At 45.2% G+C, this 18556-nt stretch overlaps 1 protein-coding gene across 7 annotated transcripts in view; it reads right to left on the reverse strand.

Moving 5' to 3' along the window:
* LOC139152918 (golgin subfamily A member 4-like) overlaps positions 1-11621 on the reverse strand; it is a 253930-nt gene extending 242309 nt beyond the window's left edge. For 6 of the 7 annotated variants that reach the window (XR_011556733.1, XR_011556732.1, XR_011556731.1 and 3 more), the window contains exons 1-2: positions 11318-11611; positions 3215-3271 (exon numbers count right to left, since the gene is read on the reverse strand). Coding sequence is in view for 4 of the 7 variants with exons in the window: in XM_070726336.1 (XP_070582437.1) it covers positions 3215-3271; positions 11318-11404 (144 nt within the window). In the remaining 3 variants the exon portion in view is untranslated. Of the gene's footprint in view, positions 1-3214; positions 3272-11317 lie in introns of all 7 variants that reach the window. The other variant, XM_070726337.1, reaches the window with a different exon arrangement.
* Positions 11622-18556: the final 6935 nt, after the last annotated feature.

Genomic DNA, 18556 nt, shown 5'->3' on the forward strand with positions numbered 1-18556 from the left:
TCCTTCTACTAATGACTGTATGACTATAGCTTTTTTGCTTGTATCCTTATGATTTACATTGACTGGTTCCTAATATGATGTGATTGCTTATTTGTACTCAGACTGTCATTAAGTGTTGTATATTATGATTCTTGATGAACTTATATTTTCTTTTATATACACTGAGAGCATAGGGGTTCAGGTGGGCTTATTTCTCACGTACCTGCCTCCCAGCTGCGTGTCAAAAGCCCTGCCTGTGCTACTTGAGGAGGTAGCCGGGTTGGCGGTGGAGTTCCCCGGACTTATTGTCCTGGGGGACTTCAACCTGCCGTCACTCGGCGAAACCTCTGGGTTGGCACAGGAGTTCATGGCCACCATGACAGCCATGGACCTGACTCAAGTAGTACAGGGTCCGACTCACGAGGGAGGGCACGCACCTGACATGCTATTCCTTTCCGAGCAACTGAGTAATGGTCTGAGACTAAGGGGCTTAGAAGTATTGCCTTTGTCATGGTCAGACCATTTTCTACTACGTCTTGACTTCCTGGCTCCAATCCTTCCCCGCAGGGAGGCGGAACCAATTAAGATGTTCTGCCCCAGATGCCTGATGGACCCAGAGGGCTTTCAGACGGCGCTTGGGGTTATACCAGAGGCACTTGTCCACAGTTCGGCAGAGTCTCTTGCGGAAGCCTGGAACAAGGCCGCAGCGGAGGCTCTCGACCGGATTGCGCCTTTGCGACCTCTCCGTGGCGCTAGACCCCGTAGAGCTCCATGGTTCAACGAGGAGCTCCGGGAGTTGAAACGCCAGAAGAGACGTCTAGAGAAACGATGGAGGAAGAGTAGGTCTGAATCTGATCGAACACTTGTAAGAGCTTTTATTAAGACTTACAAAGTGGCGCTCAAGGCAGCAAGATGCGCGTACCATGCCGCCTTGATTGCATCAGCGGAATCCCGCCCGGCCGCTCTGTTTAGGGTGACCCGCTCCATTCTTAATCAGGGGGGAGTTGGGGAGCCCTTGCAGAGCAGTGCCGAGGATTTTAACATGTTTTTCGCTGATAAAATCGCTCAGATCCGGGCCGATCTCGACTCCAATTGGGAAACAGAGTCGACTGACAACGAGTCAGTCGAGGTGACTGGGGCACGTACTTGTCCACCTGTCTGGGAAGAGTTTGATCTGGTGACACCGGATGAAGTGGACAAGGCCATTGGATCTGTGAGTTCCGCCACCTGCTTACTGGATCCGTGTCCCTCCTGGTTGGTCTCGGCCAGCAGGGAGGTGACACGGAGCTGGGTCCAGGAGATTACCAACGCTTCCTTGGGGAGGGGAGTTTTTCCAACTCTCTATAAAGAAGCGCTTGTGCGCCCCCTCCTCAAGAAGCCCTCCCTGGACCCAGCCATACTTAATAACTATCGCCCAGTCTCCAACCTTCCCTTTATGGGGAAGGTTGTTGAGAAGGTGGTGGCGCTCCAGCTCCAACGGTCCTTGGAAGAAGTCGATTATCTAGGTCCCCAGCAGTCGGGTTTCAGACCCGGTTACAGCACGGAAACTGCTTTGGTCGCGTTGATGGATGACCTCTGGCAGGCCCGGGACAGGGGTTTATCCTCTGTCCTGGTGCTCCTTGACCTCTCAGCGGCTTTCGATACCATCGACCATGGTATCCTTCTGCACCGGCTGGAGGGGTTGGGAGTGGGGGGCACTGTTCTTCAGTGGTTCTCCTCCAGACGTCGACTCCGAGGTCTCTCCCTTGTGGGGTGCCTCAGGGGTCGGTCCTCTCCCCCCTGCTATTTAATATCTACATGAAACCGCTGGGTGAGATCATCCGAGGGCATGGGGTGAGGTATCATCAGTACGCTGATGATACCCAGCTTTACATCTCCACCCCATGTCCAGTCAACGAAGCAGCGGAAGTGATGTGGCGGTGTCTGGAGGCTGTTGGGGCCTGGATGGGTGTCAACAGACTCAAACTCAACCCGGATAAGACGGAGTGGCTGTGGGTCCTGCCTCCCAAGGACAATTCCATCTGTCCGTCCATTACCCTGGGGGGGGAATTATTGACCCCCTCGGAGAGGGTCCGCAACTTGGGCGTCCTCCTCGATCCACAGCTTACATTAGAGAACCATCTTTCAGCTGTGGCGAGGGGGGCATTTGCCCAGGTTCGCCTGGTGCACCAGTTGCAGCCCTATCTGGACCGGGACTCATTGCTCACAGTCACTCATGCCCTCATCACCTCGAGGTTCGACTACTGTAACGCTCTCTACATGGGGCTACCTTTGAAAAGTGTTCGGAAACTTCAGATCGTGCAGAATGCAGCTGCGAGAGCAGTCATGGGCTTACCTAGGTATGCCCATGTTTCGCCATCACTCCGCAGTCTGCACTGGTTGCCGATCAATTTCCGGTCACAATTCAAAGTGTTGGTTATGACCTTTAAAGCCCTTCATGGCATTGGACCAGAATACCTCCGAGACCGCCTCCTGCCGCACGAATCCCAGCGACCGATTAGGTCCCACAGAGTGGGCCTTCCCTGGGTCCCGTCAACTAAACAATGTCGGTTGGCGGGCCCCAGGGGAAGAGCCTTCTGTGTGGCGGCCCCGACTCTCTGGAACCAACTCCCCCTGGAGATTAGAACTGCCCCTACTCTCCCTGCCTTCCGTAAAATTCTTAAAACCCACCTGTGTCGTCAGGCATGGGGGAACTGAAACATCTCCCCCGGGCATGTACAATTTATGTATGGTATATTTGTGTGTGTGCTTGTTAGTATATTGGGGTTCTTTTTAAACTTTTTTAAATATTTAAATTTATTTGGATTTGTTACGATTTGTTTATGCCTTGTTGTGAGCCGCCCCGAGTCCGCGGAGAGGGGCGGCATATAAATCTAAATAATAAATAAATAAAAATAAAATAAAATATGCACCAAAAAAAATTCCTTGTGTATCCAATCACACTTGGCCATTTAAAAAATTATATTCTATGCTCTGTTCTGCTTTGCTATTCTGATTTATAACGTATTTATCGATAAACCAATGCAAATAGATGATTTTGCATAGCTTGGCAAAATGTTGTTAAAAGATTTCAGAATGGTTGTACAAAAGGCAAGGAGTTCAAACATTGATATCAAGCTCTAGGTATTATGTAGCCTATTCCAAGAAATTAACTTTTGTGAGAAGTAGACATGGATTTGTACAAGAATGTGCTGCTAGAAGATATAATTGGATGGTAGAAAAAATATGAACATACCGTACATTGAATGCAGGAGAACTGAGATGCTTGGGAAGTTGATGAGTTGATGAAAACCTTAAAAGGAAAGACAAAGGAGGGAATGTATGGTGTGTTGTGTGGTTATGCGCTAATCAATGGTTTCTAAGGGCAGAAACATATAAATAGTGCTTTTTTCCTTTCTTTAATTTCTTAGGCTTATTACTTTCTTTCTCTGCTTTGTGGGACATAGAATAGAACACAACAGAACAGAATAGAATTCTTTTATTGGCCAAGTGTGGTTGGACACAAGAGGAATTTGTCTTTGGTGCACATGCTCTCAGTGTACATAAAAGATACACTTGTCAAGAATCATGAGATACAACACTTAATTATTGTCATAGGGGTTGAATAAGCAGGGTTTGGGTGAAACATGACTTTGGTCTTCAAACCTGGCAAGTTTAAGGCTTGTGGACTTCAACTCCCATTCATAAGGTAGCATGACTGGTAGAGGAATTCTGGGAGCTAAAGTCCACAAGTCTTGAAGCTGTCAAGTTTGAAGTTTGTAAAAAGTATTCTGCAAAACTGGTATTTTATTAAACAATATAATACCATTTGATTCAGAATACTTTTTTCCTTGTTTTCCTCCTCTAAAATCTGGGTGCGTCTTATACACAGAAAAATAAGTTATATTTCTATTTTGTCCAAGTGCTTAAATACTCAGAGAACACACTGGAGCATACACTTAACCGAATCCAGTTCTCACAATACTAGGCTAAAATGCAATGAATTTTGGGGAGTACAGAATGTCTTGTACAGATAATTATGGGACTAGGGTAAAACTGTTACATCCTTGGTGGGACCCAAAGCGCTAGGATCCGTTGCTCTGGGAGGGAGGGGAGATTTCCTGTGGCCTGATTGGTTGGGACTGTTGAAGGTGTATATAAAGGAGGGGTTTTGAGCTAGCAGGGCGTTCCTTGTACATGGATTGTTTGCTTGTCATTATGCATTGCTTTTATTTATTTATTTATTTATTTATTTATTTATTTATTCATTTATTTATTTATTACTTAGATTTGTATGCCGCCCCTCTCCGAAGACTCGGGGCGGCTCACAACACGTGGAAACAAATCATAAATAATCTAACAAATTTAAAATTAAAAGATTTAAAAGACCCCATATACTAACAGACATACACACAAGCATACCATATATAAATTAAACATGCCCAGGGGAAGATGTTTCAGTTCCCCCATGCCTGACGGCAAAGGTGGGTTTTAAGGAGTTTACGGAAGGCAGGAAGAGTAGTGGCAGTTCTAATCTCCGGGGGGAGTTGGTTCCAGAGGGCCGGTGCCGCCACAGAGAAGGCTCTTCCCCTGGGGCCTGCCAACCTACATTGTTTAGTTGACGGGACCCGGAGAAGGCCCACTCTGTGAGACCTGATCGGTCGCTGGGATTCGTGCGGCAGGAGGCGGTCTCGGAGATATTCTGGTCCAATGCCATGAAGGGCTTTAAAGGTCATAACCAACACTTTGAATTGTGACCGGAAACTGATCGGCAACCAATGCAGACTGCGGAGTGATGGTGAAACATGGGCATACCTAGGTAAGCCAATGACTGCTCTCGCAGCTGCATTCTGCACGATCTGAAGTTTCCGAACACTTTTCAAAGGTAGCCCCATGTAGAGAGCATTACAGTAGTCGAACCTCGAGGTGATGAGGGCATGAGTGACTGTGAGCAATGAGTCCCGGTCCAGATAGGGCCGCAACTGGTGCACCAGGCGAACCTGGGCAAACGCCCCCCTCGCCACAGCTGAGAGATGTTTTTCTAATGTGAGCTGTGGATCGAGTAGGACGCCCAAGTTGCGGACCCTCTCTGAGGGGGTCAATAATTCCCCCCCCAGGGTAATGGACGGACAGATGGGATTGTCCTTGGGAGGCAAAACCCACAGCCACTCCGTCTTATCCGGGTTGAGCTTGAGTCTGTTGACACCCATCCAGGCCCCAACAGCCTCCAGGCACCGGCACATCACTTCCACCGCTTCGTTGACTGGGCATGGGGTGGAGATGTAAAGCTGGGTATCATCCGCATATTGATGATACCTCACCCCATGTCCTTGGATGATCTCGCCCAGCGGTTTCATGTAGATGTTGAATAGCAGGGGGGAGAGGACCGACCCCTGAGGCACCCCACAAGGGAGAGACCTAGGAGTCGACCTCTGACCCCCCACTAACACCGACTGCGACCGGCCAGAGAGGTAGGAGGAGAACCACTGAAGAACAGTGCCTCCCACCCCCAACCCCTCCAGCCGGTGCAGAAGGATACCATGGTCGATGGTATCGAAAGCCGCTGAGAGGTCAAGGAGCACCAGGACAGAGGATAAACCCCTATCCCGGGCCCGCCAGAGATCATCCATCAACGCGACCAAAGCGGTTTCCGTGCTGTAACCGGGCCTGAAACCCGACTGCTGGGGACCTAGATAATCGGCTTCTTCCAAGGACCGCTGGAGCGCCACCACCTTCTCGACAACCTTCCCCATAAAGGGAAGGTTGGAGACTGGACGATAGTAGTTAAGCACAGCTGGGTCCAGGGAGGGCTTCTTGAGGAGGGGGCGCACGAGCGCTTCTTTATAGAGTGATGGAAAAACTCCCGTCCCCAAGGAAGCGTTGGTAATCTCCTGGGCCCAGCTCCGCGTCACCTCCCTGCTGGCCGAAACCAGCCAGGAGGGACATGGATCCAGTAAACAGGTGGCGGAACTCACAGCTCCAATGGCCTTGTCCACTTCATCAGATCAAACTCTTCCCAGACAGGTGGACAAGTACGTGCCCCAGTCACCTCGACTGACTCGTTGTCAGTCGACTCTGTTTTACAATTGGAGTCGAGGTCGGCCCGGATCCGAGCGACTTTATTAGCGAAAAACGTGTTAAAATCCTCGGCACTACTCTGTAAGGGCTCCCCAACTCCCCCCTGGTTAAGAAGGGAGCGGGTCACCCTAAACAGAGTGGCTGGGCGGGATTCCGCTGATGCAATCAAGGCGGCATGATACGCGCATCTTGCCGCCTTGAGCGCCACTTTGTAAGTCTTAATAAAAGCTCTTACAAGTGTTCGGTCGGATTCAGACCTACTCTTCCTCCATCGCTTCTCTAGACGTCTCTTTTGGCGTTTCAACTCCCGGAGCTCCTCGTTGAACCATGGGGCTCTACGGGGTCTAGCGCCACGGAGAGGTCGCAAAGGCGCAATCTGGTCAAGAGCCCCCGCCGCAGCCCTGTTCCAGGGCTCCGCGAGAGACTCCGCCGAACTGTGGACGAATGCCTCTGGAATAACCCCAAGCGCCATTTGAAAGCCCTCTGGGTCCATCAGGCGTCTGGGGCGGAACATCTTCATTGGTTCTGCCTCCCTGCGGGGGAGGATTGGAGCCAGGAAGTCAAGCCATAGTAAAAAATTGTCTGACCATGACAAAGGCAATACTTCTAAGCCCCTTAGTCTCAGACCATTACTCAATTGCTCGGAAAGGAATACCATGTCAGGTGCGTGCCCTCCCTCGTGAGTCGGACCCTGTACTACTTGAGTCAGGTCCACGGCTGTCATGGTGGCCATGAACTCCTGTGCCAACCCAGAGGTTTCGCCGAGTGACGGCAGGTTGAAGTCCCCCAGGACGATGAGTCCGGGGAACTCCACCGCCAACCCGGCTACCTCCTCGAGTAGCACAGGCAGGGCTTTTGACACACAGCTGGGAGGCAGGTACATGAGAAATAAGCCCACCTGAACCCCTAAGTCCAACTTCATCGAGAGACTCGCAACCCGCAATTTCCGGAGCAATGAGTCTACGCAGGCAAAGGCTCTCCCTGGCTACAATAGCCACTCCTCCCCCCCTTCCCTGGGGTCGAGGTTGATGCCATATCTGAAACCCGGCTGGGCAAATTTCAGAGAGAGGAACACCTCCCTCCGGGCCCAGCCAGGTTTCAGTAATACATGCCAGGTCGGCCTCCTCATCCAGGATCAAATCCCGGATGAGGAGAGCTTTATTTACTACCGACCTGGCATTCAGCAGCAGCAACCTGAGCCCAGGGCCAGAGTTACACTCACCACCAGTACCCAAGATTGGGCTCACAGAGCCAGAACAAGGGACCGTTATTAAGCAACGGTCCCTCGTTCCCCTGGAACGGCTAACTCTGTGGCCCCCGCCATATCTGCCTCTCCCCAGCAACACAGGGATATTTCGACCCTCTGCCCCCCCAGAGATCGGCGCCCCTTCCTCTCCTGTCTCCCGAGCATCAGGTGGGCCAGACCTATCATTCACACTACTATCAATAAACTCATCCATAACGCACACACCCCCACCCCCACCCACCCAATCATACCAGTCATTCCATTCATAGCCACAAGCAAATTTATCCCAGTCATCCATTACTTAGAACCCCAATTACTTTAAAAATCAATTAAATTAGTAATAGTATAAAATGGCAATTAATAACAATTTAAAAACACTAAAACCGTTAAAATATAACTATATACAGTATACACTAAAATTATAAGTTAATATAAAAATTGATTTCGTTGATGGTATAAAACAGATCTTAAAATATTCTTCAATCATCAGTAATCAGTCAGTCCAGGCATGGTGTTCATCTGGTCTTCGAAGGTCTTAGGTCAGTGATGGGCAACCTTTTGAGCTTGGTGTGTCAAAATTCGCCAAAAAACTGAGCATAACTCGGGTGGTGTGTCACCTTGAGAAAAAAACTGGGCGGCATAGAAGTATATATATATATATATATATGTATGTAGGTAGGTAGGTAGGTAGGTAGGTAGATATATAGGTAGATAGGTAGGTAGGTAGGTAGGTAGATAGACAGATAAACAAACAAAAAATAAATATAAATATAAATAAATAATAAATCCCTTCTTTTTTATTAAAAGAAATTAATAATAAAACCAAACCAAACTCTATTACTATTAAAACTAAAACAACCAGCAAATTCAAAAACATAACTATTAATAAAAACAGGTGAGGGTTGGGGTTTTTCTTTCTCTGTTATTATTTAAGTGCTTTTACCATATGCTTTAAATCAGTGTTTTTCAACCTTTTTTGAGCCGCGGCACATTTTTTACATTTACAAAATCCTGGGGCACACCACCAACCAAAATGACACAAAACTAATAAATAAATAAATAAATAAATAAATACATACATACATACATACATACATACATAACCCCCTCATATATACAATCCCATGTAACATCCCCTTATAAATACAGTCAATCATCAATCATCCCTCCTCAAATTTATACCGCTGTCTCATTTCTGGGTATTTCTCCTGTCTTTCCCCCTTTTCTCTCATGTTTCTCATTTCTCTCTCTTCCTCCCTTTTCCCCTCATTCCTTCTCCCTCTCACTTCTCCTCTTTTTCCATCCCTGTCTCTTTCCCCCCCTTATGTGTGTGTGTGTATACACTCGAACCATTTCCAAAACCAGTTGAGGGCTGGGGTTTTTTTTATCTTTTATTCTTTTCAAAAACAGGTGTGGGCTGGGGGTGGGTTCTTATTATTTGGATGCTTTTTACCATATGCTTCAAAAATCACCTCTCTCTCTCTTTTGTTTCTCTCTCCTCTCATTCTCTGCCTCAATCATTTTCTCATTTCTCCTTTTTTCTCCCCTTTTTGTTCTCATTTCTGTCGCTCTCCTTTCCTCTCCCTATCTGTCTTGCTTTCTCTTGCTATCTTTTTTCTCTCTTGCTTTCCTTCTCTCTCTCTCTCGTTCTCTTATTTTCTTTCTCTCTCTCTCTTGTTCTTTCTCTCTCATGCTTTCTCTTGTTCTTTTAAATTTTTTTAAAAAGTGTGGGCGCACGCTACTACGCATGCGTGAGTTCTGACATCCATAATTCGCTACCCCTCCTCTCTCTCTTTCTCTCTCCTCCTTCCTCTCTCATCTCTCTTCCCTTTCTCTCATTCCCTTTCTCTCTATCCTTTCTATCTCTCACTCTTTCCTTCTCTCCCTCCCTTTCTCTCTTTCCTTTCTCTCATTCCCTCTTTCTCTCTCTCCTTTCTATCTCTCACTCTTTCCTTCTCTCCCTCCCTTTCTCTCTCTTTCCTTTCTCTCATTCCCTCTTTCTCTCTCTCCTTTCTATCTCTCACTCTTTCCTTCTCTCCCTCCCTTTCTCTCTCTTTCCTTTCCCTCATTCCCTCTTTCTCTCTATCCTTTCTATCTCTCTTTCCTTCTCTCCCTCCCTTTCTCTCTCTTTCCTTTCTCTCATTCCCTTTCTCTCTATCCTTTCTATCTCTCACTCTTTCCTTCTCTCCCTCCCTTTCTCTCTTTCCTTTCTCTCATTCCCTCTGTCTCCTGGGGCTGACTGCGCCTGCCCTGCACCCCCAACCGCGGAGGGAAAGCATTTGCCTTTCGGCACCGCCAACCCCCCCTCCACCAGCAGCAAAAGCCTTTCGGCTCCGTCGTTCAGGCTTTTGCTGCTGGTGGAGGGGAAGGCGCCAAAGGCAAACGGTGCATCCCTCCAGAAGCAGCAAAAGCCTAAGCGGCGGGGCGCGCCATTTGCCTTTGGCGCCTTCCCCTCCACCAGCAGCAAAAGCCTGAACGACGGAGCGCCCCGCCGCTTAGGCTTTTGCTGCTTCTGGGGGGGTGCACCGTTTGCCTTTCGACTCCGTCGTTCAGGCTTTTGCTGCTGGTGGAGGGGGGGGGTTGGCGGTGCCGATGCCAAATGCTTTCCCTCCGCGGTGGGGGGTGCAAATGGCGCGACGTCTACGCAGGGTTTTTTTTTTTTCAGACTCTTTTTTGCGAGCCCGGCATGATTTTTTTAAATTACAGATTAATAATAACCCCTCATCCTTCCCCTCTTCCCCTCCCTCTCTCCCTTTATATTTAACCCTTCCTTCCTTCCTCTCTCCCTCTTTTCTCTTTGGTGAACCCCCCAAACTGTTCAGACTCAAGAAAAAGCTTATCAAGGGGGGTGGGGGGGTTGTGAAAATCTAGTTATGAGCCGCCAAAGACGTCCACGCAGGTTTTTTTTTTCCCACTCTTTTTTGCGAGCCCGGCATGATTATTTTTAATTACAAATGAATAACCCGGTAAGGGTTTACCTGTAACAGCTATAAGAGAAACGGCAATTAAATTATTCAGCCCTCCCCGATGCGATCGACCCAAGGTGAGGAGACACCATGCGCTGCTCGTGGAGGGAAAGAAGCGAAGGAGGGGAGGGGAGGTTGGAGTAGATTTCCTGGCGGAGCGATATGGGATGAGCAGTTTAATGTGTAAGCAAAGTAGGACCCCGGGTAAATAGCCCTGGGAGTGAAATTAAAATTGCAACCGGCGCAATTTTTTAAAAAATTGGTGCAAAACAAAATTAAGGGGAGAGGAAAAATAATAATAATAATTGCAGTTGCTGTACTTGCAGTCGGTGGGAAATTGGAAAGCGGGGAGATTTGCATCTTCACCACTCTAAGCTCCCTGTTTCTCCGGCGTGTCACCTAAAATGGCTCCGCGTGTCAGTGCTGACACGCGTGTCATAGGTTTGCCATCACTGTCTTAGGTCTTAGTCTAAGATAATAATAAACCCAGTTTGTTTTATGATTTGAGCCTATCTAACAAGAACGAGTCCTAACAAAGGCAGCAACTAAACTGGACAACCTAAATTAATTAATAAGTAGAAGCCTGCCCTAGTTGGCTAGCGCAAAGTGTCCTAAAGCGATAAACGGAAAGAATGTCGCCTGAACAGATGTGGTCCAACATGGCCGGCACCTGAACCCTTTCAGCGATTCCTCCCATCCAACAGAGTAGTTGTTCCTAAAGTGAGGCCCATGACCCACTTTGATTTAATGAGGGCAATCGGAACCTTAAACCAAGTTAAAGCCCCTTTAGGCTTCCTCCGCGTAATTTCATTTTTTGAATAATAATCGGGGGGGGGGGGCATCACGATTGTAGACGCTTAAATATCTAGACATGAACAAAAAAGGTTAGAAAGCACTGTCATAGAATGTCAGCATTCGCACACATTCAGGAGCCGGCCCCTCCGAAGCCTCCAATACTCCCTTTTAAACCACGGGATGTTTTCCGGGACAAAAAGAACTGCTCCGCAACAACAAAAATGTATCATTCTGTCAAGCAAGCAAGCCGCGTCGCGGATTTTCTACTGCGCACCTGGGGAAACCCTGAAGCGGCGACGCCGGTATTTCCGCGGCCCGAAATTTGTTCCTCGCTGATCTTCTGCTTTAGTTTTTTGAACATGACGGCGGGCGGCTGAAGCAAACGGAGAGAAGGTTCGGTCGGACGAAAGCCTTCCCTTCTGCAAGCCTCAGAGCATCAAACAGTGCCGAAGGTACTTTGCTTCTTCTAAGATTCACGGAAGTAATGCGAAAAGCGGCCTACAACAATCTCCCTACTCCCACCCCATCCTCACACATCCGCTTTACCTCTTTACCCCGTTTATAAGCCTCGGGTGATCAAATAATGGTTACAACGCATGCGTGAGCAACGTGGACCAAGTTTTTTTTTTTTAACAAGTCTTCAATAGTAAGCAACTACGGCAAAGGGTGAAGACCAAATTTCCTCCACATTTAGCCCGATTTAAATTCGTGTTTCCCCATCGATTTTGCTATTCCAGATTCCAACGAATCACCATGCTAATCTCAGACTTGGTCTGCACAAGTAAATATTCTGATAATAGCTTTATGACTTCTACTTGTTTAACTCGAAACCCAAACTTAGGCACGTTGTTTGCCAGTTGAAGCAAAAACGATCACGTAAGCATCTCCCATTGACAATAAATAGAGACAACAACAACAAAAATGTCTCATATTTCTAACACTACCCCAATAGATCTGTGTTGCCCATTGCACTTTATTTAAAAGTAAGATAGCTTAGCTAACTCCTGTGTCAAAGTTAGGTTAGCGATATTAGATTTGGCTTGCAGAAATGCAGGCAACCACTCGATAGCAGTAAATGCAAGAATTTCTAACTCTCTTGCTCTAACTCTCTGTCTAGTGGTCATTCAGATTTTTGAGCTATGAACTCAAAGAACCTAACTAATGATAATAGTTTTTAAAGCTTCTCCCTCTTTTATTATTTAATTTCTATATTTTTTAAAAAAATATAGAATCGTTTGGCTAAGCTATGTTTTTTTCAATCTGATGAATTAGCTGATGAATTTTTCATAGTACAATACTGTAAATCAATTGTTTCTTCTTACATTTATTTTCTGGCATAGCCCTCCTTTCTGTATTAATATGTTATTGTGAGGACAATAGATGCATTACAAGAAATTATATTCTTGGAGAGACCAGCTGATGTTGCAGTAACACAGTGTGGATTCATGGGGCTTTACAAAATGCAGCTGAATTCTATCTGCCAAGAGATCCTATGGGACCAAAGGGGTAACCCCAGAGGGGTAACAAAGATAGATTGGATACTCCATAGATGGTACAGAGATGGCAGTCTCCATGCTTGATCTGGGGAAAGCCCTCATGCCCTCATGTTGGAACAGCCTGATTGAGGGACGAATGGAGATCGATTGATTAACATTGTGGCAGAACTGGACGAAAAATTTTCTGACTTCTGTTGTGGAATTCTCCCCCCAAACAATTTCTTTTTGAGGATGGGACTCAAGAGGGGTAGGTAGGTTTCTCTTTTTCCTCCTCCCCAAAGTATAGCAGTGACTAAGATTTTGAGTTACTAGCAGATTTAGGGGGGAAATGAGAAAGGAATGTTTATTTTATTTTTATTTTTTTATAAAATTTTATTATTTTTGAAAGACAAAACAAGACATACATACATAAAAAGAAAACAACAAAACATGTAACACGAAGGACCTTCAATCGCTCCGCTCTTGATTGAAGTCTCTGGTAAAAACATATTTGTTAATTAGATCATATCAAAGGAAAAATAACATATTTCATGTTTCTGTTATATATTATTCCAAAACAATATACTATATAAAATTTTCAATTTATTGAGTATTTCTTATATTCAGCCAAGTGTAGACCCTATTCCAAGTTTTATAATATTCCAATTCTTCTTGATTATTCAACCTCCTCGTCATCATGTCCTTCTCTGCACACTCAATAATTTTCCTAATTATTTCATCTTCTGTTGCAGTTTCTAGCTCCTTCCACCTTTGAGCGAAGACTATTCTTGCTGCAACTAAAATATGTGTTATCAAATATTGTGTGTCTTTTTTGTATTTTTGTAGTGACATATCTATAAGAAAAAATTCCGGAGTCTTTTTAATTTCCTGATTTGTGATCTCTTTCAACCATTTTTCAATAGTATTCCAGTATGTTTTGGCTTTCAGGCAAGTCCACCATTGGTGATAATAAGAACCAATTTCTTTTTTATACTTCCAACAATTAGCAGAAATATTTGGAAACATTTTTGATAATCTATTAGGGGCAGAGGCCATCTATAGAACATTTTAATTTGATGTTCTTTAAAAGATACCGATTTGGTTATTTTCCAGTTGTATGTCCAAACTTTTTCCCATTTATCTAAATCTATGTTTCTTCAAAAAATCCTGTACCAACTAATCATACTGTCATTTAAGATCAAACATTCTGTTTTAGACATAATCAAATATTTATAAATTTTCCCGATCAATTTTCCTTGATTCTTTATTATAAGCTTATTCTCTTTATGGAATAGGTAGGTCTTCATATCTTTTTGAAATCTACTCTTGATCTGGGTGTACGTCCACTAGTCTATCATAGTACTTCGTCATTTAGTTCTTGTCTAGTTTTTAACTTTAATTGTTCATTTAACAGGTCCTTATATTTTAATATTTTCCTTTTGGTAATAAATTTTCCTTTTGGTAATAAATTTGGATGGCATATTGCTTCGATTGGAGAAAACAATCAGGTATTGTTAAAAGGTGATCTTTTAAAATTTCATTCCATGTACAGTGGTACCCCATCTTACGACGTCTCTTCATATGAACTTTTTGAGATACGAACCGGGTGTTCAAGATTTTTTTGTCTCTTCTCACAAACTATTTTCATCTTACTAACCTTCGCTTCTCTCCCAGATGCTGCTGCTGCAAGCAGTGGCCAAAACAAGCACTTTTCAGTTTGCACCTCTGATGATTGAAAGGGAACTGGAGCCAGACTTTCCGTGCAAGGTCTTCCCACTCCCGCTTTAAATCTGCTAGAAATCGGCGAGTCCGAGGAGCTCTCTGCAGCCGCGGGTGTATAAAGCAAGGCTAGCAGAGTGCTTGGAGAGGCAAGGAAAGGGGCTGGTGGAATAATCATTGGGAGTGGGGTGTCCTGGAAGTTGATATATGGTCTCTCACAGCTTCCTCATTTTCCCTCCCCCCCATTTCTTTAAGGCGCCCCCCATCTCTCGCAAGGGAGGGCAAGGGGTGGCCGGCTCTCCTACCCTCTCGGCTCTGCTACGTACATTTTCCCTGCAGTTGATCCAAGCACTGGCAGGGAAGGAACGAACTGAAATGCGAGTCAGGAGTCCTGGATACCTAACAAAAAGGGGGCTGGTGAAATAATCATTGGGAGTGGGGTGTCCTGGAAGTTGAGATACAGGCTCTCCCAGCCTCCTCATTCCCCCCTCCCATTTCTTTAAGGCTCTCCCCCTCTCTCGCAAGGGAAGGCAAGGGGTGGTAAATGCGAGTCAGGAGTCCTGGAAACCTAAAAAAAGGGGGCTGGTGGAATAATCATTGGGATTGGGGTGTCCTGGAATTTGAGATACAGGCTCTCACAGCCTCCTCATTTCCCCCCGCCCCGTTTCTTTAAGGTTTCTTTAAGGAGGGAGCCTTATTTATTTATTAGATTTGTATGCCGCCCCTCTCCGTAGACTCCTTAAAGAAACGAGGGAGGGGGGAAATGAGGAGGCTGTGAGAGCCTGTATCTCAACTTCCAGGACACCCCACTCCCAATGATTATTCCACCAGCCCCCTTATTGTTAGGTTTCCAGGACTCCTGACTCGCATTTCAGTTCGTTCTTTCCCTGCCAGTGCATTGATCAACTGCAGGGAAAATGTACATAGCAGAGCCGAGAGGGTAGGAGAGCCGGCCACCCCTTGCCTTTCCTTGCGAGAGATAGGGGAGGCTTAAAGAAACGGGGGAGGGAGGGAAATGAGGAGACTGTGAGAGCCTGTATCTCAACTTCCAGCACAGCCCACTCCCAATGATTATTCCAACAGCCCTCTTTTTGTTAGGTTTCCAGGACGCCTGAAATTTGTTCCTTCCCTACCAGCGCTTGGATCAACTGCAGGGGAAATATATTGTAGCAGAGATGAGAGGAGGGTAGGAGAGCCAGCCATCCCTTGCCCTCCCTTGCCAGAGAAGGGGGCAGCCTTAAAGAAACGGGAGGGAATTAGGAGGCTGTGAGTGCCCGTATCTCAACTTCCTCGTGAAGTTTTCAGGGCACTAAACAATCACGCAGCCCCAAACCTGATGGAAGAAACATGCCCCCCCTGCCATCCTCAGAGCCCCCAGTGCTCCAGTTTTCCTCTTCTTTAGTTGACAGATTGACCTCCCCCTACACCACGTCTCCATTGCCTGCGCTTCGCTGAGGACCAGAGCTCAGAGGCTTGGTCCCCCTGAGCAAAGGGGAAGGAAAGGAGCCTCCCCCTGTTCTCTACTGGCATTCAGGGACCCATACACATGCAGCAGAGTGAGAGCCAGGGAGCCTTGTCTGAAGCCGAAGCTCCGGATTCCCCTTTGCTGTCACCTCCAAAAACACTTTCAAGGAGGGTGTAAGCCCTGCTGGCTGACAAGCCGCAAGGCAGCTTCCTGCGTTTGTTAATCACCCACGAAGCTCCCTCCGCAGCCTCTGCTGTGTTACCCTCCCCTCCTCCACCTGTCCCCAAACAAGGATCAGAATGCCGGTGGTCATAAGGCAAAAGGGGCGAGTTTTGGGCTTGCATGCATTATTTGCTTTTCCATTGATTCCTATGGAAAACATTGTTTCATCTTACAAACTTTTCACCTTACGAACCTTGTCCCAGAACCAATTAAGTTCATAAGACGGAGTACCACTGTATCTAGTATTGATTTTCTAATTATGTGTTTTTTAAAATATGAATGGACTTTTTGTTTATCATACCACATGAAAGCATGCCATCCCAACATTAAATCATGACCTTCCAAATTTAAGTATTCTCTTATTGTTCAGGGTTAACCATTCCTTGATCCATGACAAAGCTGTGGCTTGATAATATAATTTCCAATTTGGAAGAGCAAGCCCCCCTCTCTCTTTTACATCTTCTAATGTGCTTAATTTTATTCTTGCTCTTCCCTTGCCAAATGAATTTTTTGATAGTATTAGTTAGTTAATGGGTGGTGTTCCTGCCAGACGTCTTTCAAGGCTAATTCTGTGCTCATTTTCCAAAATGTTATTGGTAGGATTGTTTTATTTTTTCCCCTCTTTTTTCTGACCAGAATAGTCATTTATACTATTAGAAATTGCATTAAAGTCACCAATTAGGATCATATTCTCAATTTCTAATTCTATTATTTTTTCATGTAATTTTCTAAAGAATTCTTTTTTATTTTCATTAGGTGCATAGATGGACACCATGACGAGAGGTTCAATATCTATTTTCAATTGTACTATTAATATTCTGCTGTCCTGATCACTGTATAGTTGTTTTGAGTCTATTGTTTCATCAATGTATACTGCTATTCCTCTTTTCTTTTAGTCAGCTAAACTAGTATAAAGTTTGCCTAACATTGGGTTCCATAATAATTTTTTATTAAGTTTTTTAATATGAACTTCTTGGAGGATAATAATTTTTGTCCTTTGTTTCCTAAGTTTAGCAAATATCTGATTACTTTTTTTGGGCGGGGTGTTAATCCATTTACATTAACCTAAAATATTTTCATGTCTCCCGACATGTCTATTTATAGTATTTCTTGGTGTCTTTATGTTCTCTCAATCTACTACTCAAAATCAATTATTGGTGTGATCGTTTTCTCCTTGTTTCCCTTCTCTTTTCCTATGTAATATCCTCCTCCTCCTGGCTGGCAGTCTCCAATTCATCCCTACTTCCTTTACTGTCCATATTTGAGTGTTCAAATCTGTTTAGTCCACTTCCTTCAAAAAATTCTTTGGCTAGTTCAATATTTTCAATTTTTACTTTTGATCTTTGCCATGTCAGTCACAAGCCTTTGGGGATAAGCCAACGAAAGGTTATATTTTCTTTAATCAACTTTCTGGTAAGAAAGTGATAATCCCTCCTGGCTTCTCTAACTCTTTTTGGAACTTGTTTGAGAATTGTAAATTCTTTGCCTTTGTAATCTAAACTTTGGTTTCTTGACCATTTTAAAATGTTGTCTCTAATTGTCTTTCTTGCGAATTTTATGTGAACTTCCCACAGGAGGTTATGTTTTCGAGCAAAATTTGTCTGGACCCTATAAATTCCGTCAATTTCTTTTATTATTTCCTGGGGGTCGGTCTGTAGAATTTTTCCTAATATTTCTGCCATTTTTGTACTTTTTTTGGTATTTTTGTATTTTTGTATCTTTCTCTTCTATAATATTTTGGAACCTTAGTCCTGTTGTGGTTGGCTCTGGGCCAGCTCCTGCCCCAAGGATCGTGGGGGTGGATGTAGGTGAATCCTCCAAATGTCAGAGGCCAGTTTTACTGCCGACCGCTTCTGACAGCAAAGCGTCTGAAGCAGATAGGGAAAGTGAAATGGGATACTCAGGGGGTAATGGCAGACAGCCCATTAGGTAGTCGCCCCGTGAGTGATTCATCATCACTCCAGTGATTCATCACTGGATTCGGAAGGAGAGACATTCATTGATGTGCGCAGACACAGGGCAATGTCTAGGAAAGAGCAACTGCGTAAATACTACAGGAAATAAGGTAGATCACCCGTGGCTGGGTGTAATTAGATTAACTGGGGCTGCTGTTAAATAGTCAGCGTTCTGGCCTCTGGGTGTGGAGGTTTATCTGTTCAGTAAAGGAGGATGTGTATTTTGTATCAGGATTCTACAAGGACTCTCTTTGAACTGTTTCCAGGACTTTTGAACTAAATCATAGTCAAGTTTGTGACTTTGAGAACTCTTGAAGGAGAGTGGCTGTGATGTCTTCACAGCTGCTTGTTATCTGCTTTGTGTTTGTTTATTGTTCTTCACAGCATTCAAGGCTGTTGCTTTGAAGGTGAGCATTTTGCCTGACTAAAAGTGTGTTTGGCTCCTATTTTACTTTCGATAAGAAACAGTGTTATTGACTTACATCTGTGTGTGTCTGAATTCCTACCTTTGAACTTAATTGAGGGCTCGTGCCGAGAAGCCTGGCAGAACAAGTCCATATGAGGCTCGTTCCATTTTTAGATAAGTTATTGCCTCATCCAGGCCCCTAGTGGTTACATCATTACGTTCTTCTAAATCTTCCATTTTTTGCTCTACTTTCTTTATTTTTCCTTCTACT

The sequence above is a fragment of the Erythrolamprus reginae genome, chromosome Z (assembly GCF_031021105.1).
Source record: "Erythrolamprus reginae isolate rEryReg1 chromosome Z, rEryReg1.hap1, whole genome shotgun sequence".
NCBI lineage: Eukaryota > Metazoa > Chordata > Lepidosauria > Squamata > Dipsadidae > Erythrolamprus > Erythrolamprus reginae.